The sequence below is a fragment of the Charadrius vociferus genome, unplaced genomic scaffold (assembly GCF_000708025.1).
Source record: "Charadrius vociferus isolate BGI_N301 unplaced genomic scaffold, ASM70802v2 scaffold139, whole genome shotgun sequence".
In the NCBI taxonomy this organism is placed as follows: Eukaryota; Metazoa; Chordata; class Aves; order Charadriiformes; family Charadriidae; genus Charadrius; species Charadrius vociferus.
Genome location: NW_009650169.1, coordinates 1506056 through 1528794, shown reverse-complemented (window position 1 = coordinate 1528794; position 22739 = coordinate 1506056). Strand labels below are relative to the sequence as shown.

The 22739-nt window shown below is 42.3% G+C and overlaps 1 protein-coding gene across 1 annotated transcript in view; it reads right to left on the bottom strand.

Moving 5' to 3' along the window:
• The window catches only part of MRPS5 (mitochondrial ribosomal protein S5), a 193389-nt gene that overhangs the window by 2866 nt on the left and 167784 nt on the right, over window positions 1-22739 (bottom strand). Inside the window, exons 6-9 of the mRNA XM_009892523.1 lie at window positions 15011-15101; window positions 11253-11299; window positions 10101-10158; window positions 8486-8548 (exon numbers count right to left, since the gene is read on the bottom strand). Of these exons, the coding sequence (XP_009890825.1) occupies window positions 8486-8548; window positions 10101-10158; window positions 11253-11299; window positions 15011-15101 (259 nt within the window). The remainder of the gene's footprint in view (window positions 1-8485; window positions 8549-10100; window positions 10159-11252; window positions 11300-15010; window positions 15102-22739) is intronic.

Sequence of the window (22739 nt, the reverse complement as noted above, 5' to 3'; positions counted from 1 at the left end):
TACATGCGCTTGTAAAAAGTCCCTCTCTCCAGCTTTCTTGTGGGTCCTACCAGAAGGACCCTGCACTAGAGGCAACGTCAGCACCTCTCATTGCCCGGGAGACTGCTGCTGGATGAGAGGCGCACAGTGCCTTCCTAAAGCCTGAGATAGTGCTCTAGACCTCTATCAGACACAGAGCAGGCAGAGAAATTGGGGAGGGAAAGAAAAGGCAAATCCAAGTAAGTCTGAGGGCAACAATGCTCCAACAGAACAGTCTGGTCTAAACACAGAGCTGCTGGGAAAGCGTGATTGCCCACTGGCACTGGTGTCTCTTGCCTTTGGGTACCCAAATAAAAGCTACCACATTTTTATTTTATTCAGCTCTTGGTAGGCAAAGTTTTCAGCAGTGCAAGTGGGACTGAAGCTGCTGCAAATTGAGGAAGGCGTCACTGCACCCACTCATGCCAAATTCACACTTTGCGGTTGATCTCCAAAATGTGAACCTGTTCCTCGTTCTCCTGACTCAGCACCAGCAATTCACCAGCTCCACAGTCTACACAAAGTAGAACAGCCACCAGCCAGGAGTTACGCTTTTCCCCTTCAGGTCACCAAAGCTAGCATACTGCTGTGTACTGTCATGAGAGTGAGAGGGCACAGATTATCAAGGTATTATGCAGAGACATCACTTCTGTTCTCCTGGCCCAGCAACCGGCATGAATTACACTTCGTTATTACCTTGGTGGAACAACATGAAGGACAGGGAATGGAAATAAAGCAGGTGGCAGACTCCTCGGACGAAAACTACCTTGGAAAGACAGCAAAATACTCTCTCTATTTCTCGAAAAAGCAACTATTTTAAATCAAGCATAAAGAACAAATAAGTGTTGCGACACTCGTTTGCTTTCAACTTACTGTTCAAAGCAGTAAGATCATCGAGAAAAATTTGTGTGCATCTGTGGAAGCCACAGGCCAAATTACAAGAGCGTGTAACATAACAACTTGTAATTTGTAGGTGAGTGGTGAGGAGAGACAAACATATTTCAAAACTCACAAACAGAACAGAGGTTTGCATGTCATCCGCACCCATCTGCATCATGGAGTGTTATACGAGCTCCAATGCCTAATTATAGCACATTAGCTTTAATTGCAAATGGTTTCTTAGACTTGCCAGATTTTAATGAAAGAGTTATTTTTTTGAGGAGTCCAATTTTGCTCTCTCATTCCCAAGAGAGATTTGTTTCACATTGCCTAGCTATTAATCTGTAAAAATTGGTTTGTTATAGTTCTAACCTATCTTCCTTAAAAGCTAAAAAGCCAGGTTATTGATTAGTCCATTCTGTGGGATGGTCTTGCTGCTGAGTAAACGAGGAAAAAAAAAAAATCTACTCCAGTGCTGCATGTTTTATTGTGCCAATATGTCCCTTTTTTGTTTAACCTATAATTGGAAAAGAAACTATAACCATCTGAAGCCATTTGTTCTGCCATTTGAGAAAATACTGTTTTCTATGCTAGAAGACAAAGTCAAATTTTAGGCACAACTACAAGTGAACGACCTCTGGCTGTTTGTCAAAGTTTCCTATTCAGTGACTTAAAGCATTTGATTTCTGGCAGTTTTATGGATGCTTTTGTCCCGTCTCATCTCAACCGGGTTTCTGCAGATTTGTTAACACGCAAAACTCAGAAGCCAGCAACCCAGCCAATCAGTCACTGAACAAAATTTATTCCAAACACAAAAGCAAAGGATTCCGACCACAAACTCCAGCTGTGGAGAAAAAGTTGTGCTCGTGCATTTTTAACTGGTGTGTGGCAGTCACCCTGCCTTCCCGCGGTTCAATTCAAGGAGGCCAGTCTAAGAGAACAGGGTCATTTAAATGTAACAAATTTTCTCACACTGAAAAAGGACAGAAAGGCAACCAAAAGAAGGATGTCAAACGCATCCTTCCTATAAACTACCACAATCTGTTCCAGGCAATCTACATTAGATTTGCTGGGTAGCCACTAATAAGAATTTGGAAACAGAACATCCACTTTACCTCCACGCTAAGGGAGGGAAGTTCGCATTCAGATCTTCACATGACATTGCTTTTTCAACTTGGATTTTCACTTGCCTAATATGTAATCCTGACTATATGATGGGGGTTTTCTCCACTTTGCAGGGATTAGGAGTACATTCAAGACAGGAACATTTAAATGTAACAGTGACTTTACCTTTTCTACTAAAACGTTAGGCTTTGTTGCCATGATTTGTTGAGATAGCTCCTGAGTCCTGTGTGCAGGAACTGGAAATAAACTGCCAGCTGTAATTATGCAAAGTGAGAGGCTTCAGCATACAGAACTATGCTGCTGTAATGCCATCAGCAAACAGATTTTATCCTTTATTTTTATACTTTTAAGTGACGACAGTCCACATATGCCATGGTCTAATGTGAAAGCTATGAATAACTGTAATTTCTTATACCTATTAATTACAGCTGTAGGGCATCAGTGCTGGGCTTCACAGCCACACAAGTGTACTTGACAAACTGTTTTGCATTTCTCCTTCACATCAGGAACTAATTTACAGTACCAGCAGATGCCTCAATGTGGCTAGCAGCGCAGTCTCATGACTATTTTAGTGGTAAAATCAAGTCAGAGATGAAGAGCTGCCCACGCTCCAAAAGGTAGCGTGTTCTGCAGCACAGACCAGCTATACCCCCGGTAGTTTCCATCCATCTGACACGTGCTAGAAACAGGAACAATCTGGAAGGGTGGCAGACACAAAATCCAGAGCCTGCCTCACATTAAATCATCAAAACAGGGCTTGAGTGGGGTCACCTCCAGCATTTGCTTGTAAGGAAGGAAGAGTCTGCAAGGCTGGACCTTGTACTCACAAACAAGGAAGGGCTTGTTTGGGATGTGAAGGTTCTTCCACTTCCTGTGAGAAATATTTTGTACAACAGCTAACAGTACAACCACAAGGAATGAGAACTGTTTTGTGCAACAATCCCAAAGAGTGATGGCTTGAACGCAGTCCCACCCACTCACTTTGTACAACAGAGGTATAAATATTATTCTGCTTCGTACCTAAATAAGCGACGAGAATTCGACACCAGATCATAGGGACGGATTGACGGCTTCGTCCTCCTCGCCTCCGCCCCCACGAAGGGACACTTTTTGGTAAGATTTGCGACCTCAGCCATGTCAAGCGCTTACCTGGGATATCAAGCTTGTGATTGTAATTCTATCTTTAAAACTATAAAGCTACACTGCAGTTTAGTGTTTTTCTCACCGGCAATCTTAAAGAATCTGTTTATGTTGCATAAAAAAATAAACCAGGCTATGTGTGCACCTGACTGCTTCTCTTGAACGCAGCCTGACCTACAGCAGACAAGCTGTTTGTGCATCTGGTGCCAAGCCTACAGTCATGGCAATAACTGGTCTCACTACATGCAACAACAGGACACGAAAAAGGGTGAGGTACTGGAGGACTAGGGAACTACAGGCTCGTCAGCCTCATCTAGATTCTTGGGAACCTGACGCAACAACTAATCCTAGAAAGCATTTCCAGGCACATAACGTACAAGTAGTCAGCATGGATGCACCAGGGGAAAGTCACCTTTAACCAATCTTATAACCTCCTATGATGAAATGGAGAGCTGTGGATATTATCAGCCTTGACTTCAGTAAGGCTTTCGACACTATCTCCCATAAGATCCTCACAGAGAAGCCGATGAAGTATGGGCTGGATGAGCAGACAGTGAGGTGGATAGAAAACTGGCCGAACAACCAGGCCCAGAAGGTGGTCATCAGTGGCATGAACTCTAAGCAGTGTACCCCAGGGGACAATACTGGGCCAAATCGAGTTCACCATCTTCATTAATGATCTGGATGGTGGGGCACAGTGTACCCTCAGCAAGTTTGCTGATGACACAAAACTGGGAGGAGTGGCTGACACACCAGAGGGTCATGCTGCCATCCAGAGGAACCTTGACAGGCTGGAAAAATGGGCTGACAGGAACATCATGAAGTTCACCAAGGGCAAGTGCAAAGTCCTGCACCTGGGGAGGAACCGCAGGCACCGATACATCCTGGGGGCTGAACGGCTGGAAAGCACCTTGTCAGAAAAGAGCCTGGGGGATCCCAGTGGCCACTGAGTTGACCATGAGCCAGCAATGTGCCCTTGCAGCAAAAAGGACCAACAGCACCGTGGGCTGTTAGGACTGTTGCCAGTGGGTTGAGGGAGGTGATCCTTCCCCTCTACTAAGCACAAGTGAGACACACCTGATCAATGTGTCCGGTTCTGGGCTCCCTAGTACAAGAGAGATGTGGCCATACTGTCCAGCAAAGGGTCATGAATATGTTTAAGGGACTTGATAATTTCTTGTACCAGGAAAGGCTGGGAGAGCTGGCACTGTTCAGCCTGGAGAAGAGAAGGCTTGGGGGTATCTTATCAATATATATGAATACCTGAAGGGAGGGTCCAAAGAGGATGGAACCAGGCTCTTTTTAGGGGTGCCCAGTGACAGGACAAGAGGCGACGAGCACAAACTGAAACACAGGAGGTACCACCTGAACATCAGGAAACACTTTTTCACAGTGAGGGTGACTGAGCGCTGGAGCAGGTTGCCCTTAGAGGCTGTGCAGTCTCTGTTTCTGGAGATATTCAAAAGCTGCCTGGACGCGGTCCTGGGCAGCTTGCTCTGTGTGACCCCTGTTTGGTTGGACAACCCCAGAGGTCCCTTCCAACCTCAACCATTCTGTGATATGCAATTTTTACTGTGTTAAGTTGAATGGAAAAGCCTCAGTGGGCAGGGCACCAGTAGTACATCAGCTATGAAAGGATCCCTCCTGGGAAAGAGAGAAGGGAGCGAAGAGACAGTTTTTTTCTTGAACCTAATAAAAAAAATGGAAATAAATTAGGAAAACAGTCTGGTGAGGTAATATTAATCAAAAGGTGAGCCTGATTGTTCTTGCTTCTGAGGTTCATGAATTAACGTGTCAGCTGAGGTGGGATGGTATGTCTTATTCTATGTTCCGCTACAAGAAAATAACAACATTTAATGCAAAGCTTCCTTTGCCATTTAACAGTAATAGCATTATTTATTTGTACATACAGGGTCAAATGTGTAGCTCAATTCTGCAGCTGCTGCTCCATGCATGTTTTTGCTTCATTATATCGAGGGCCAAATCGAAGTTTCTTTAAAATGGCTATCTTGAAAATTATAGCCTAAATTACCTAATTTACCACCTTGGAGGCCCTTAAATGCAGAAAAACTGCAGAAATACACGTGATAGGACCGTCTGACTCCATACCTGTGAACTTGTCAAGATTCTTCTAAGCCCACGCTACCACTTCACTGTCACGCTAAGCAAAAAAACCTCTCATCCCAGAATCAAAATGTCATCTAATAAAAATTGTGTTGAAGGTCCATAGCAATCTTAGATGTTTTCAAAATACATTAGTAACTCTGAACATGAACAATTATATTCTCATTTTACTAATGTGACAGTACAGAACAAGAATACCAGATATATAAAATCAAATAGTATGTCCAGAGTGTCAATGGTTCAGCTTACTCAAAGGTTGCAGAAATTGATGAATTAAGTAGTTGAACCTGACAGTGTTCTGACCAGAAAATTATCCCAAGTTTCTGACTTATAATAAGTTCATCATTAAATGCTCTTGCATTTTAGATCTTATCATAATGAAACTGAAGTGATTTACAATGAATTAGCCATTTAAATGAATTAGTTTCCTATTTGTGTATTAAAATTAGAGGACCAATTAAGGGTGCACAGCAGCAAACAAAGTCTGTTTTCTACAGAACAGCAGCTACCTTTATCTGTCCTGAAAGCAAAGTTAGGCTAAACAAGTCAAATCAAACCTTAGTACATAAAGGTCAAATTCAAAAGATTCACGCAAAGAGATGACCTCATGTCATCACTGCAGGTCTGCAATACGGAAAGACCCTAGAAGGTAAAATGAATCATGCTGAGAACTGTGATGCATTAGAAATAAGCTAACCATTAGCTCACCAAACTACCTCATGTGTTAAACTTTTTTTTTATGTTGCAATCCTGAAGAACACGACAGCAGTTTATAAGGTTGTTCTGGATGTTTCCCTGTCATTGCTAATGCCTGGGAAAGCGCATACTGCAACAGCTCCGCAGGTAAGGAAAGGGACAGCAGAAAGTCAGCAACGTGTCTTCAGAAGGTCAGTGTTCGTGTGGAAGCTGTTAGAGACAGCACACACAACTGAGGGACAATACGAGGTGGGCTGTGGATCTCTTTGGCTAAAACTGAGGAGAACAGAGTCATGGCCCTCCGTCTGCTTCCAGTCCGATTACAAAATCTGTGCTGTGTCTTGCTGTTGACACTAGATGTGCTGAACCACCATACTTCACAACTATTGACTGTGATTTAATACCACCGTGGACTGAAAGTATTTTTAATTGCAAATACTTCCAATGGACTGGTAGCTGTAAGGGTTATGTCGAAGGAGAGTGACAAGAATATACAGGGATGCAAACATGACTGACAAATGGTAAGGGAGGCGGTGATGAGAAGCAAACCTGGTCAGCCTCACTAATTGATGAGAGCATGTGAGAATGTTTATTCTAGTGAGGTTATCTGATTGGGGACCTTGTCAATTGGGAAACAGAGGGAAAAGGGGGGAAACCAGAAACAAAGTATCTGACAGAGACAATGACAAGAAACAAACACTGCCACTAATTGATGGGCTATCAAGAAACTACAGGTGCCACTTCCAGGAATATCAAGCTGGACTTTGCAACCATTAAGACTATAAAGCAGTGGAGACCCGGACTGGGAAGGGTGTGGGAATCGATAGTGCTATACAAATTGACCGGTGGCTGAAGCAGGACCACGAGTCACAGCCTGTCTGCCTGGTGGGGGGTGCTGGGCATCTGTATCTTCCCCAGTACTTGTGTGTGTGAGGTGTGCATGTGTTTTCACTAACAAAATTTAAGCTGGACTGGCCAGTGAGAAGGGGGGACTCAGGTCTGGGCCAGTGTTTCAGGTGGGTGAGAGGTTTGTGCTCTCAGGGGTACTTGTGAATGCGGAAAGCAAGAGGGACAAGTGTGTGATCGCATGTGTGCTGGCTAGTAAGCATCAAGCTGGACCAGCTGGTGAGCAGAGGACCTGTAAGAGGACCCAGAATCTGGGCAGGGGTGCTGGGCAGACAGAGGGGCCGTGCTGGTACTCCAGGGATCTGTTCATGTGTGTGTGCTTGTGAACCTGGAGAGTGCCATGTGTGCCTGCACCAGTGATCTTCTACCTCTGCCAGCCGAAGAGGAGAAGGGGAGCTGGGGGGCTGTGTTTATGCGAGCCCTGTACATAGGTGCTGTTGAGGGCAGCACCTTGTCTGTGGCCATCCACGGCAGTGTCCTGTGTGTCTGTGTGTAGACGTGTGTCTCTGGGATACATAATCAGCTTCACTACTGGTTGAACCTGCGAACAGGAAAGTGACAGCCGCATCCTTTGGCCTGGGCAGAGGCCTTGGGGTCCTGGGCACCAGGCTGGGCTCCAGCGGCTGGGCAGGAGAGTCCTGAGCTGAAGCGGCTGGAGGAGGTGACCACACATTGAACATCACTTAACACTAGCGTTGTGGAAGAACAGACCTGTGAGCTGAGAGTTACCAGGCACAGGCTCACTACTACTCACATCTAACCTACAGGAGTCTAAAGAAGCATTTGCCTGTGCTACAACTGGGAACAAAGTGAAGAACAGCTTGCAAAGATGGAGAAATGAAAACACTGCTACTGCGTAACTGGTCTTTGTGCTGGTATGGTGCACAACAAGAAGCCAGGGCGGATAATCCCTCTAGTTTCCACACTGGGAGCTCTTGATTTTAGGGAAAATAAAGCAGTAATGCTCTCACGGAAGCACTAGGCTGGATGCTGTCCAGGCTCCAGCTCATGAGGCAGTTGTCTGAGGCAGTGGAGGCTGTCTGCCCGTGCCATCCCAGTGTGGGCTTAGGAGGGACAGGCACACAGATGCACTCCATGAAGTACTCCCACTACTGCATACTAAACCAGTCTTTGAAAACAGCGATTAAAAAAAAAAAAATCACTGAAAAATGATGGAACGAGCCTATCAGTTCTCCAAAGCATGCGTGGGGCATATGGTGGGAAGAAAAATCTGCAGGGCTCTTCTAAAGGCCTTTGCCTCCAACATCTATGCTATTAGATTAGACTTTTCCACATGAGGGTAATTTAGAGCAGAAGGAACTACACTTAGGAAACATGAAAGAAAACCAGGAAGAGACCTCCAACCAGCATAAGGGGGTTGGCTGGGGGTTGGTCAACCCCCAATTTACGATAACAAACCCATGCCATCAACGGTAGGTATCTCTACTGAAAAATAACTTATCTTCAACATTTAAACATGGTAGACCAGCACCAAATGATCCATCTCTGAAGTAACAGACATTGCACAAGTATAACATCAAATCAATAGCAGCCAGTAATTAGTAAAATTTCAAAACTTCCAGGCAGCTTTAATTACCTTTGTTTTGCTTCTTCATGTGGATGGTTGTGCTTTTAAATTTCACTGTAATGTCATGGTAAACTGGAGTTGAAAAAAAAAAAAAAAAAAAGAAAGAAAGAAGGCATTAGAGCTGAATTCTTCCTTCTAGAAAAGCTTTAGCTCGGCACATTTAAGGACTACCTTTCTTTTTCAGAACTGTTAACGGGCAGTTGGCTTTACTCTCCTCTGAGTTCTTTAAAGAGAAGGGTTAATTTAGGGAAATTTCTGGACTAGATTAGAACTGTTCACACCTCTGTGAATACTATGTTACTACTGTATACAAAACCAAGCTTCACTTGAAAAATATGAAGCATGCCTCTAATGGTCCTCACTTAGCTTTGAAGTGAGCTCACGTGATACAATTTAACCTTCTTCCTCATACTCAGGTTTTTCTAATAATTCAGCTTTTAACCTAAGATTTCCCCGCAGGCTTCAGCATTCTTCCAATTTTCCATACAGAATATTTACCGTTCCAGTCTTCCTGCTTCTCTCTGCTTCAAAAAGAACCCCAAACTCTCATCCTCTGGCGGGTGGTTGTTATATACATCTGATTCAGTGGCTCAGTCTCTGCACAGTGGATTCTAGCACTGCGGTCACCATGGCTCAGAGAGGACCTCTACGTTAAGTAAAATGCAAAGCACGGGGGAAACACCACCAGTTTTTAATCAAATCCCCAATCTGTTAGTGTGAAATAATAATGCTCAAGGAATAGACTCATGAGGATAACTGCAGTTTTGTATCTGTGAGCTGAAGTTTTAGTATACTGAATATTCATCTACACAATGCCTTGGTTGAATATTCATAGACTCTGTAAGGTACTATCTTTGAAAATTTTTTCTGAAAGATAACTGAATATTTGCTACGGTGGTACCATGTCTGACATCAGAGAGGACTTGTATGGTATTAAACTGAATTAACAGAAAGCTACCATGAAACATCAGGCTGACTGCTCCAGCCCACGTTCTCCCCAGCTGCTGGGTTCTCTCAGCATACATGGATTGAGTCAACTGGGAATCATCTCTTGACATACAAAGGGGAAAAGCACAGAGGAGTTCACTGTAGAGAAGAGATGCCCAGCCAGTATCTGACTTCCTTAACTCACATTGTGCCAGCAGAGATCTAATCTTGCTACTACCTCTGCCCCCATTTTTAAAGAGACTGAAATACTACACATTAAGTATCCAAATTTTAGACATGGCAAAGGCAGGAGACTAGAAGGGAGATAAATCTTGTATTACGTAATTTTAACTTTTCTTTGTGGAGCTTCCTACAACTGTTGACACAAACCTGCGCCAAAGTAAAGAGTAAACCACATATTCATTCCAGGTAATAGTGATTTGTTATACACAAGGACTAACAGACTATGTACTCTGACATTACCACCATCTCACTAAAACAGTCTGGGGCTAAGATTTCATACAGTACAATGAAGAAACAAAATAACGCACGAAGAAGAATAATATAATGCGTCAGATCAGGAAGGTTTTAGTTAACATCTTTTAATGGTTTGTAACTAGTTGCAAACAGTTCTTGTTAGTATACTCAGTACTACTTACTGAAAGTTAAAGGAGTGTAAAAAAATCACAATACTTACTTGTGTGGTTCTGATATGTCTCTACGAAATGTAAGCAGCGTATTGCTTTATTCTTTGCCTAAGGAATAAAAGCAGAAAACATTTTTTCTTCAATTTTTCTGCAAAGTATTTGAAATTTTCCATTGTTCAGTTAACTAGCTGGAAAAAAGCAAGAAAGAAAACTTCGGAAAACAGGTTTGCCACATCGAAACTATTTACTATATGGAAATGAAAATGTTCTCTCTAAAGAACTGCTTTCTCCTAATAGATTTAATATTTAAAAAGATTTCTCAATATAGTAACAACTTTATCAAACTCCGTGTATTTTAGCATTGCTGCTGTGATAGCTTAGTGGAGCATTACAAGGCAAACTAGATTAACATAGACAGAGAAGTAACATTTTGAAGTCTAAAGAAGCCTTAATAAGGCCGTTATGCATGTGTAAGAGAAAAATTCCCACACGCTAACTGTATAAGTGGACTGTATGCTATATAGATATTGGAAACAAGTGAGCAAGTGGGGAGAGGTATAGGAAAATGGAGCAGAAAGAAAATAAAGAGTGCATTAACAGGATCTCATTGCAGGGCAACCTCATTATGCACGTCTAAAGAAGACCAATGAGGCCGGTGAGGGGTCTGGAGCACAAACCATATGAGGAGCGGCTGAGGGACTGGGGGTGTTCAGCCTGGAGAAAAGGAGGCTGAGGGGAGACCTTATCACTCTCTACAGCTCCCTGAAATGAGGGTGTAGCGAGGGGGGGGTTGGGCTCTTCTCCCAAGGAACAGGCAATAGGACAAGAGCAAACGGCCTCAAGTTGCGCCAGGGGAGGTTTAGGATGGATATGAGGAAAAAGTTCTTCACTGAAAGAGTATCCAGCACTGGAACAGGCTGCCTGGGGAAGTGGTGGAGTCACCATCCCTGGAGGTATTTAAAAGCTGTGTAGACGTGGTGCTGAGGGACATGGTTTAGCAGTGGACTTGACAGTGCTGGGTTAATGGTTGGACTTGATGATCTTAAAGGTCTTTTCCAACCTAAATGATTCTATGATTGTATATATCAAGATGGACAAATCATATACATGGTCTTTGCACAGACTACAAAAGATACCGATTATTAAAAAAATACAAATTATTTGTGCTTATCATCAAGCAACAAGTAATTCAATCAACATACTTTCCGTAAAGCATTCATCCTGTCACCTGCTTTCCCCATTGCAAAACCTGCAAGACAGAAAAGAGCCATTTTATTACTGATAAATACAGTAGGATGTTCAGAAAGCAAAGGGGAAAAACCAGACAACTTCACAACCACATTAGTCCCTGTTATTTCCACTCCATTGTGCAAATCATACTCAGAAAACGGTTCAGAGAAAGCCACAGAAACCATAGAAAGTAACAATTTAGGTGTTATCAACACTGAAACAATTGGGTGCCAATTGCTTTTTGTGAAATGAAAACAAACAAGGTTTAAGTTATTTCTTTTGTGTGTTTGTCCAAACTTGTTTCAAACAATTGAATAACGGTGACAGCTTCAGCCAAAAAAAGCCCAGTCATCTTCTTAAAAAGAAAGAAGGGAAGGAAGGAAGGAAGGAAGAAAAAAATAAAAAGGAAGCTGATGCACATATACCAACTACGTCTGTACAAGAGTAGCTCCAAGACTCTAGAAACAAAGAAGGAGACTGGATTTCTATTAGTGAAACAGAGAATATGAAACCCAGGTTCAACAGAATAGTGCATTTGCAAAAAATGCATGCCTGTAGAACAGCGAAAAAACAGACTTTACAAACCGCTACCTAACTCTCTCTGAACCCTCAGACCTACTCCTGTTTACCAGGTGAACTGTGGTCGTGATGAAGAGATTTCACAGCAGTCTGGGAGTAGCTGCAGTCAGCTCAGAGCAGGGCACCAACTGACTGTACAGAATGAATAAGAGGATGTGACAATCGTTTTTACAAACTTTGTAGTCCAACGACGTCAAGGTAGATTGAATTAAAATCAATTAATTTCAAATCAGCAGTTCCAGCTTTTTTGGTCCTTTAATGTTTCTGTTGGGTCAGCTGATGCTGCGGGTTACCTGCATCCAAAAGCCTAATCCAAAAAATCAGTGGGATTGGACCCATTAGCCAGCAATGACTTCACTAATTTCATGCAGACACTACAGGAGAAATGGGCTGAAAGAGATCTAGGAAAAAAGACAGTCAAGGGTAGTGTCTGCTATCAGCTCTTGAGATAGCTTTCCCTGTCCCTGCACGCACCATGCACTCAGATATCTCCATCACCTTCTAACTCCTGCACAAGAAAATGCAAGGAAACCGTGCTATTCTTTCAAACCCACAGAGAGAGCACAATAGTAGCGTATTAACGCTGTGAAGTCACACAATAGATTAGAAAATGCCAAAAATGAGGTCCCTGGGCAACCTCAATTCAATCATTCAGCAGACGTGGATTAAATGATAACATGTTTCATGAAAGAGCTTTTCAAAGAAGAGGTAGAAAGAATTTTTCTTTGTAGATATTGTTATATTTACATATAAATTTTCCTTCCCTCCAAACCGCAATTAAAATTCAGCTTGAGGAACACATCTGGACTTGAGTCTTTCACATAAATGAAGGTCTGCAAAACTGTAGTTGACTGGAAATACAGTTGTCTTACTGAAACTCCTACATACATGCCATCATCAGAGGTACCTATTCAGCTCATAATAAATGAAGCCTATTTACATCCAAAAGGGGGATGCTCTGCATATATATTGAAAGCAAGATTTTCTTTACTAGGGTCATATAGCAATGCAAATGCAATTTCCTGTACTCTGTCACCGATACAATACATGCCATGGTCCTACATCCTGATAGAGGTAGGGATCCTCTATTATTTTGATTATATTGTTTAGATTATTTACTTCACAGCTATTAATTTTCTGGGTTTTTTTAGCTGATTCTTCTTTTCATTCTGCACAGCTGACTTATCTCTAAGACCATCTGAGGTCTAATGGGAATTTTAATGTACATCAGTTTGTATCCACAAGAAGAATGCATGGAAACTCTCTCCTTATGGAGAAAAACTTAGCACGTTCAAGGGTGCTTCTTAAATAAAACTTATCCTGCAACAAAAAAACCCTCTATAACTCCTGGTATTTGAAAACTGAGTGAATGATAAACACTATTTCCTCAATAACAGAACTGGAAACCTGCAAGAAACTTGTTGCTGTACAGGGTGCCTACATGGCTCCTTTATGGATGCCTTTTGGGGTTTGATTTTCTTTTTTAAAAAGACAGTGACAACCACATCGTGGAATGTCTCCTTTTGCTCTACCAATATGTAATAGTGTTAAGTATTATATATCCAGTAATATCCAATATATAAAGACTTGGCTATACCATTAGCACTGAAGGACTAACATGTGCTTGACAGCCTTGTCTGGCCTCGACTGTTTTCTTTTGGTTGTTTGTTTGTTGTTTTTTTTCTTAAATGGGACCTGCTCAGTTAGAAAATTTGCAACTGTAACACAGAAACTACTTCAGCCTTCTCTACGTTGGGTTGCCCATCAACAGCAATAACTGATTGAACCATGAATTTTTCTTGCACCTTTTTATTTTGCGCACAGACTATGTACTCTGACAACCCTGTAAAAAGCTGCAGTAGAGCAAATTCTTTTCTCCTCATTTTAAAAAGACCTACTCTGACTAACTCAAAGGCTCTTCTGGCCAAGACTGCTAAACGCTTCACTTGAAGAAAGAATTGCCTTTACTTATTGCAGCATTTTCCAAACTTCTGAGGAGAGGAATGCGGTGTAACGTGCCAGGTATCAGTCATCAACGTCTTTGCTGTGAGTGATCCTACCAACATAAGTCGTAGTATCACGACATCAGCTGGGATCCAGGGCTAGTTAATCCAAGTTAGATGCTACACTAAGATGGTTTTGTTGCTTCTAGAGATAGCTTGGTCATCGCTACCGTGCATGAATAACTGCACTTAGAGTTCCATTACAAGGAAATCACAACTGAACTGAATGCCTCTGACCAGTATTCTTTCTCCAGTGTCCTGGTTTGAAGTCTTTGCCAAGACAGAAAAGGAAAAAGGTTTTTTTTCACAGCTCATATTAGAAGATCCTTCATAATGTTATGATTCTTTTAATTTGTCCTATTTACTTCATGCTGCAGACAGTATTTCTATGGTTAAACTTCAAACTGCTTGCTGAAGACACCGTTATAAAGTGTCCTAATGGAGAAAGCCTACAAATAGGTCAAGCGACAGATCACTGAAGTTACCATGAGACCGGACTCAAAGGCCTCGAGTATTCTATTTTTCCTTAAAAATGTAAATACAGTATTTGCAGGAAGCCCAAAAAAGTGGATTTTTTTTTCTATTTATTATTATCTTCAATAAAATAAGAAAGCTTCCTAAAGAGAAGGAAATTTAGGGTCTTCTGATTTGACAGATTCATTACAAATTTCTGAATCAAGATGCTAGCTGAGACTACCAGTAAACAAGCCCATTTTAACTAAAAGCAGTAATACTTCCAAAGGACTCTCCTGAGACTTACAAAGAAGAAAAAAAAAAATAAATCGGCCAGATTTACACTAATTCTACCTAGAAATACTAGCACTAGCTGGAAAATAACCCAGGAAAATGTACAACCAGTCATGCTGCCCTTTGCTGCAAAGTGGTCACCCCTGTTAGAGCAAATAATAAATAAATAAATTATATTTATATATATAGTGTGTGTGTATATACATATATATATAAATAAATAAAACCGCAAGAACCCCAACATGAAAGTGATTTTCAAAACCAGATATGCCCAGCTGAATACCTTCAGGTTTTGATTTTTTTTTTTAAACATAAAGTCCCTTTAAAGTCCCATGCTTCCCACAGTCCTATTACAAAAAATGATTAATTTGGCATCTTTTACATACAGTGAACGCACATACCTGCAGCCCCTTTACCATTTCCAATAGCCACCAAGGCACGTATTGATTTTTTTCTGCCTTCCTTTGCCTTCATACAAAACACATTTTTCACCTGAAGAAAAAAAAAAAACCAAAACCACAAAGCATCTCGTCACGGTACAGTTCAACTGTATTTTTTTTTTAAAGAGAGTCAGTTTACCAAAAAGGAATTAGAAGTCTGTGATGAAACCTTTCAATATATACTGTCTTTTGTCAATGGGTATCATCTGCAGCGGGACACTAGCTTCAAGTCATTAAATATGTAAAGGCTGTAACAACCAATATTCAGACACAGAAGAAGTTATCTCAGCACAGTTTCATTAAACCATCCCCTCTGTTGTGTTTAGCTGCACAACAGATAATGCTCTAATGCCGCCAGCTTCACGTGTGATTTCAATCATGATGAAAAAAACATGGGGAAAAAAATGGAAAGTGACATTATCTCACTGCCCCCCTGACATTTTTAACGTATTTTAGAAGCACTCTCAGGAACTCCTCAAGGCACATTGCTGCTTTACATGGGTTAAAATTTAGGACTGAAATCTACTTGCAGACTGCAGAAGGCAGTCTCGTTACTGAGAAGACAGCTGCTAAAAGGAAGACTTCATTTAAGAGAGGGGAAGAAAATGGTATTTCATTCCTGGAACTTAGAAACGTTTACAGAAACTGCAAGAAATTCAGGCAGAGCTGCAAGAAAGCTATTTTGTTTGGAGTGGGGGGACACAAGAACAATTGGGGAGACAGGTGGCATTATGGTTAGCACTCTGGAAATCTAAATTTGCTTCTGCCTCTGCTACAGACTCCCCTGTGCGACTATAGGCAAGTCACTGCTTTATAGTCTCCCACCTTAAATGGTCTGATGTCTCATCTGAGATCCTTTGTCCATCTAGCTCCTATTCTAGTTTCCTTGGCTTTCTTTATATAGTAAAATATATTTAAATATAGACATATATTTTAATATAGTTTATATAGTGTATATAATATACAAACAATATTTAAATAGAAAAACAAAATACACTATAAATATAAATACGAATATATATATATACCCATATAAAATAACACACTGGATATTGCTTGATTGCGTTAATATCTGCGTCTCAGAATTACCAGTCAAAAGATACAATTTACTTCATGGTTCATTTCTCCCCTTCCTCTCAAATGCATCAGGGTCTACTTTCTTGAAGCCGCAATATGATTCCCATAAATTATAATAACCATTAAGTTAAACATGCATTGTTAATACATGAGTTCAGCAGCACTGCCCCCTTTTCGCTATATGTAATTCTTCAGTAAGCTAGTCTGGTTGCAGCATTATACATCTGAAAGTAGATTATTTTAAAATACTTGGTCATGGCTTAAACATTCTTAGGGAAATTCACAAAAAAAACCCCACCAACCAACCCCCCAAAATTCCACCGACATCACTAGGAACGATGAAACTTCTGAAAAATTCCACTTTGCTTTCATTAAAATAAAGATGCTGCTAAATTAATATTCTAGAGAGCACTTTGAAGAAATATCAGCTTTGCTAAACGCTTATTCCAAGCTATTTTTCTTTCTGCAATCTTATTGCTTACACGAACAAGCTAAAAAACCAAGCCCCTGGAGATAAAAGTGCCTGTGGAAACAGGCTATTTGCAGAAAATGCAAAATAATGATGAAAGAAAGAAAAGAGAATTAAAGTAGAGCGATCTTTCCAGGAGCATCAAGAGCGTACTATTTTTGCTTTGTCCTCCATTGCCAATCTAAATAAGTATTTGAATAAAAAAAAGAAGTTGGCATGCAAATAAAGGACGTGATGCTTGTGGAATCTACTCAAAAATTATTCTTCTCCCTTTCCACAAGGTGGCAATAAAGACTGATGCGAGAAGCTTCCCCAGAAGCCTTCCTAAAAATCACACCCGTCAGCTGGTTCCGAGCAGCTGCGAAGGAAAATGTGTTCAGTCACCGATCGCAACCAGCATCTCTCCCAAAATGCCGCGAAAGCCCTTCAAGCTCGATAACGTGCAGAGGCAGCCATGACTGCTGGAACAACGGTGTCCTCAGGTTCTCCCTGCCGCAGCTCTGTGCCTCCTTACGTCAAAGCGAGCGGTACTCTTCTGGAGTGCCCTCAGCAATGCCGCCCTTCCCTCTGGGAAATTAAGCGTGCAGCCAAAAGCCTAGCATTAAACCGCACTGCAATTAATTAATATGCAATGAACAACGTGCCACTTTCGCAACACCATGACCTCTAAAAAGTGATCGAAACTAAGGCACAATTACCTCTTATGCACTAGATTGCCACTCGAGCCCGATTTAAAGCTGATTTTTAAAATTTCAAAGCTCAATCACAGTGTACCTCAAATTGTCTTGTCTCCCTGTATCCATTACCCAGTGGTGACAATGCAAATACAGCTTGCTTTTGAGAGCTGTGGGAAGAGCATCTCTCAAATACACATTGAAACCACCTCAAACATTTATTAAGGGGAGAAATGGCAAGCTCCGGTTTGAAAGGCGGAGTTGGGAGTGCAGGAACAGGCTGCAGCGGGAGACAGGCTGCAAAAGGTTATGGTGGTTTCAAGCACTTATCAGCTGTTGCACTCTTGTTAGAAAAAGGTAAAAAACCCAACACTTCTCCAGAGGTTTTATTCCTGTAAAAGCAGAATGAACGACAGGCCAAGCTGATCGCCTCCTTTCTAAAACTCATATTCAAGTCATGATTTTTAGGAACCTGCCACCTCCAGGCCACGCTCTCGCCACTGCAAACCTCTTGCTGCTTTATGCAGAGGAGAGTATCTGCACAGGCTGGTCCCCTTGTGGCATAAGGTCCTGTGGTCCCCAGACTTCTCCACGGTACAAGACAAGCCGAGATAAAAATGAGAGCAGGGAGCAGCACTGGAGGAAAAGCACTGCCAGGCAAGTGAGGCTAGAGAGGCTCAGGGACATGGCGAAAAGGCTTGGGAAGCCAGTTAGCCAAAAGAATTAAGCAGTAAACTTGTAGACAAAAATCAAGCTTGTGTTAGCTAGATCATGCCCCCATCAGCCTTCTCTTCTCTGTGAAAAGCTCCAAGGCCAGAGCGGACCCTTGTGCCCCGGTGACAGAACATCTCCCCGTTGCAACTTAAACCTGCTGTACCTAAAAACCAGAAACTGCACGAGCCAGCCAGAGGGCAGACCTCGTATTGCTGACAAGTGACAAGGGTGCCGTATGATCTCCCTAAAAGTATACAAACGGCAGGCAGTGGCAAGGGCAGTGCTTCAAGAGAAGGCAAATTAGTCTGTCTTCTGCTATGATTACTAAGATGTGATCTTCTCAAGAACAGCTAGCTAGTGATTTTATCAGTCCATACTGAAGTCCATACTTCCATATGAAGAAGATCAGAGGGCTGGAGCACCTCTGTTATGAAGAAAGACTTAGAGTTGGGGTTGTTCAGCCTAGAGAAGAGAAGGCTCCGGGGAGGCTTTATAGCCCCTTCCAGTACTTGAAGGGCGCCTGGACCCTCAGGTTTGCATCCTTACGAGCTCCGAAATCCCGGTTTCCCTGCAGCTTTTTGGTAGCCCACCGATGACTGTGACCGACAAGGTTTGTTTCTTTTCTTTACCCTTAGCAACTCATGCGGCTGACCAGGTTCGGTGCTCATTACCGCCTGCCTTATAGCTTGTTGGTCAGGTTTGTGTCTCTCTGTGTTCTTTGTTATGGCTTCTCCCTTATTATCCCATTTTTACATTGAAAAGGTCCTTAACCATGCACCCTTAAAGGAGGAGATGCTCTCTCCATCCACGTAGCTGGGATGTGCAATCCCAGTGGACAGACATAAATACAACTATACAACACCTTATATGCATATACATATAGCAAGCCCTGCAGATCAACACAAACAGAAATGAAACACACACACACACACACACACACACAGCACCTCTAGCCCCACCCTGCTCCTCTCTCCGGCTGATCAGGATGAAGGTCCACTAGTGGGGAATAGATATACTGCAGTTGCTAGCACTTAAACACCCGCTCTGGGCCGCCGTACACACACTAAACACGAGTCCCTAGCCCAAGAAAATGGGTAGAAATTGAATTGAATAAGAAGTTAGGGCACACACAGGTCATGGTGAGATGAGTATACTGACCAGCCCTGCTTACACATGAGCCACCCTTTCTGTCTCCTTATCCCTCTATTTTCCCACACTTGCTCCTCCCCAAATCACTGAGCTCCCTCCGCTGGTCTGCCTTTGGTTCCTGACCTAGACACCCTGTAAGTCTTGTTCAATACTGAAATGCTCTTCCCCTGCATTCCATGATGCGTCCCCTACCCTTTAGCAGCAACCCCCCCTCAGACTGTGCGGTGTCCTGGAGAACCTCATCTTGATAGACGTCACCCTGGACCGTGGGGCTGAGGCTATCCCAGTTCAGCCCCAGGAGGAGCCAAACAGGGCGTCTATTTCTCCGAGCCTGTAATTTGGGATCCCCTGCCTGCTTTGGTGCTCCTCTGGTCTGTGCAGATGAGTCACCAATGTGGTTATGGCTCTCCTGTGATGGTCCTGGGAGGAGTCCTGGCACAGTGTTACTGCTGTTCCTCTACCTGCTATTGCCTCTGCCCTCCTGTCCTGGTTTGAGTGACACAGGACTAATTTATCTTCTAATGCTTGGGAAAACTGCATTTTTAGAAGACTCTAGTGTCTGAATTTGTGAAAATGTTTACTTTATAGCCCGCTATGGGATGCAGGTTTCAAAGTCTCAGTGTTTGCGAGCTCTCCAGGTGCAGGGATGAGGAGGACAGAGACCCCGGCACTTGACCCAAGCTGGCCAACAGGGTTATTTCATATCATGAAAGGCATGTTTAATCTAAATGAGAAAGTTTGCTGAGGAGTTCTCTCTCTTTTATGATGGTGGCGATCCTGAGAACTTCCTGCTCTGGTGCTGGAGCCCTGAGCCCTTCCCTTCCTCCTGAAGCCACAGCACTTGCAGTGTCCCACATTTGCTGTCCCCTGCTGGGAGTGCACAGCTTCTACGGATAGAATTGGCTGAGTATAACCCTTCTGTATTTTATATCGGTATCAATACTGGTTCTTTAGTATAATTAATGTTAATTATTTAGTCTTACCCTATTAAATCTATTGGTATTTCAACCCTCAGGTTTTCTTGTTTTTCCTTGATTCTCCTTCCCGGGTAGGGAGGGGTCATCGGGTGATAGAATAATTGTCTAAATGACAATAAACTGTTGTGGGTTTCTCAAACCATAACAGCTCTTTTGTGTGTGGACAGACAGGCCTTTTATCACAGACCCTAACAGTCAGTACTCTCTCCATCTTGGCCATCAGTAAAGTAAATAAAGTACCTCTCTTTCGAAGAATTTGATTCAGTAGCTATAACCTTTGAGAAGCAGGAAGATTAGCCATCCTGTTCCAAATGTATCCAGCCCCCAAGGACACAGTAAGTGGAGAAACTACAATACAGAAAATAATCCGGACTTCTCTACCCCTCACTCAACAAAGCAGATGAAAGTTTTTTGACCAGATACTTGAAGTGCTTTTCATATAGGCTGACTCATCACAGTTCTGGAATAAACCCCAAGGGCAGTTCTCATCCAAATTAGCAATGAGCCCAATCTGCAGAGAAACTATTGACTAAACCATGTTTAGTGCTGAGAGTTTTCCCCATCATGTGTGAAACTCCCTTTTATAACTCAGTATGCGGCTTCATACTACGCTCCCATCTGAGTGCAGATCCTTTGGATTACCCCCACAATAATGCATGCTCGCTGCATCTGAAATGGCTTTGTTTCCTTTTCAAAGGATGATGCATAATCATGCAGAATTATAATCCACCTAAAAGCTTCTGAATGTTCCAAATGCCAATTATTTCATCCATACAGGCTGACAGGTAAAAGAAGAAAAAAAAAAGATTTGATTATTTAATCAAAAGAACATGTTGAAAGCAGCATCCCTAAACTCTTCTCTAAAGGCAGGCCAAAACTCTTGAGAACTCCACGAATATCAGAAATAAATTCTAATGCACAGCTCTGACCTCTCATTCTTTTGCTTCCGGTGCTATCTTAAAAAATGTCTGAGATTTTCATTGTCAGTCTAAAGACACTGTCAGTACCAGCCAGGGAACAGAAGACTTCCCTGTAGTTCTAAAAGCAAAATCTAGAGCTCAAATACCCCCAAAGTACTTTTGAGCCAACATCTCATTTGAAGTAAATTATTACTCAGAGAGTATCTCGTATACCATATAATTTTTCAGTCAAGGATGTCAAACAATGGATCTCAGACACTGTAATTTCATGCAGCATTTCCTTTTCATAAGCCTTTTCATTGTACCCTTTGCAAAAACAATAGCTAGAAAACAATTTCCAATGACTTATAAGGAGAAACAGAGGGTTTAGAGTGTGTATGAAGGACTATTCTTTCTGCCCCAAGTAGCAAGTCCACCAAGATTAATTCTGTGGTCTTAAAACAAACATGTACTCGTGGGGTTTTTTTGCTACTTCGTGGAAAGTTGAAACTAAGGCCTTATATTCTATTAATAACCCCCTGCTGCACCTAGACAATTTATTTTCATTTAGTGGATGCAGAACAAATGACTACAGAGCGATGCAGTTATTACTCTCTTCTGCGTTCATATTCCCTACAGATAACTCTCTATAGTTGCATGTACTTTTGTGACAACACATTTAGAAATACTTAAGATGAGGTCCTTCGTATCATTTTGATCCAACAAACCTTTGTTTTTCTGACTTTCCCACTGTTCTTCACTTACCAACATAAAGCTGCTGTTCCTAAGGCAAGTCAATTCCCTGTGGATTGGTAAAGAAAGCCTAGCGGTCCCTAGCGTCACCATCCCTGAACAGTCCCAGAACGGAAAGAACATCCCCACACAACCAACCTTCTCTACTGTCCCACTGATATTTGCCAAGGGCTGAATTCAGATGATTAAATAAGTACAAGTGACATTCAACTGCAAGAACATAAACCTTGAGACTCCTGCTAATCTTTTCCAGCTAAGAATAGTGACTGTTCACTTTTGCTCCTGCTCAGATTTTGGCTAAGACACAGCTCATGCTAAGACCTGATGTACGCTAGGAGCAGCACCATTAGGTTGAAGTGAGGGCAACATGTAGGCAAACATGATGGCCAAGAAGTGCTAAAGGTCATTACGCAGTTTGCTGTCCCCTGGAGCCATCATCCTTGCATGCTTGTTGTCTGGCAGTTTCTTCAGAATCCCTTGACTCATGGCAATGGTACAGACCAAACTTACAAGCTGGATGGTACAAATATGTCAGCTTACCCCAAAAGCCTTTGAAGTGGATCCAACAGCAGCTGGACTGCTGAGGCTTTCGTGCTTCCCAGTGTGATACAGGGGATGCTCGCCCCGTGATGGAGGAGGAAGGATGAGCATTCCTACTGCTGGTTTGGCAACTATTTTGCTTGCAGATGCTCAAGTTGTGAGCGACAAATTAGAGAACTTTTGAGTTAGAAACCTCATGAGTTAAGTGATGAACTAGTGAATTCACGTGTTCTACTAGTTAGCACAAAGGGGACTGAGCTTGTTTGATGTGTGTGTTTGTTTTCCTTCCTAGTAAGCTCATAAAGCAAATTTTAATTTACAGAGTATGTTGCCTCGTGAATTTGAGCAATCCAATCGGCCTGCGACAAGCACACCTAACGCTAATTTGCTCATGGGCAGCACAACCCACATCAGGTGCAAGGTATGCAGCCCCAATCA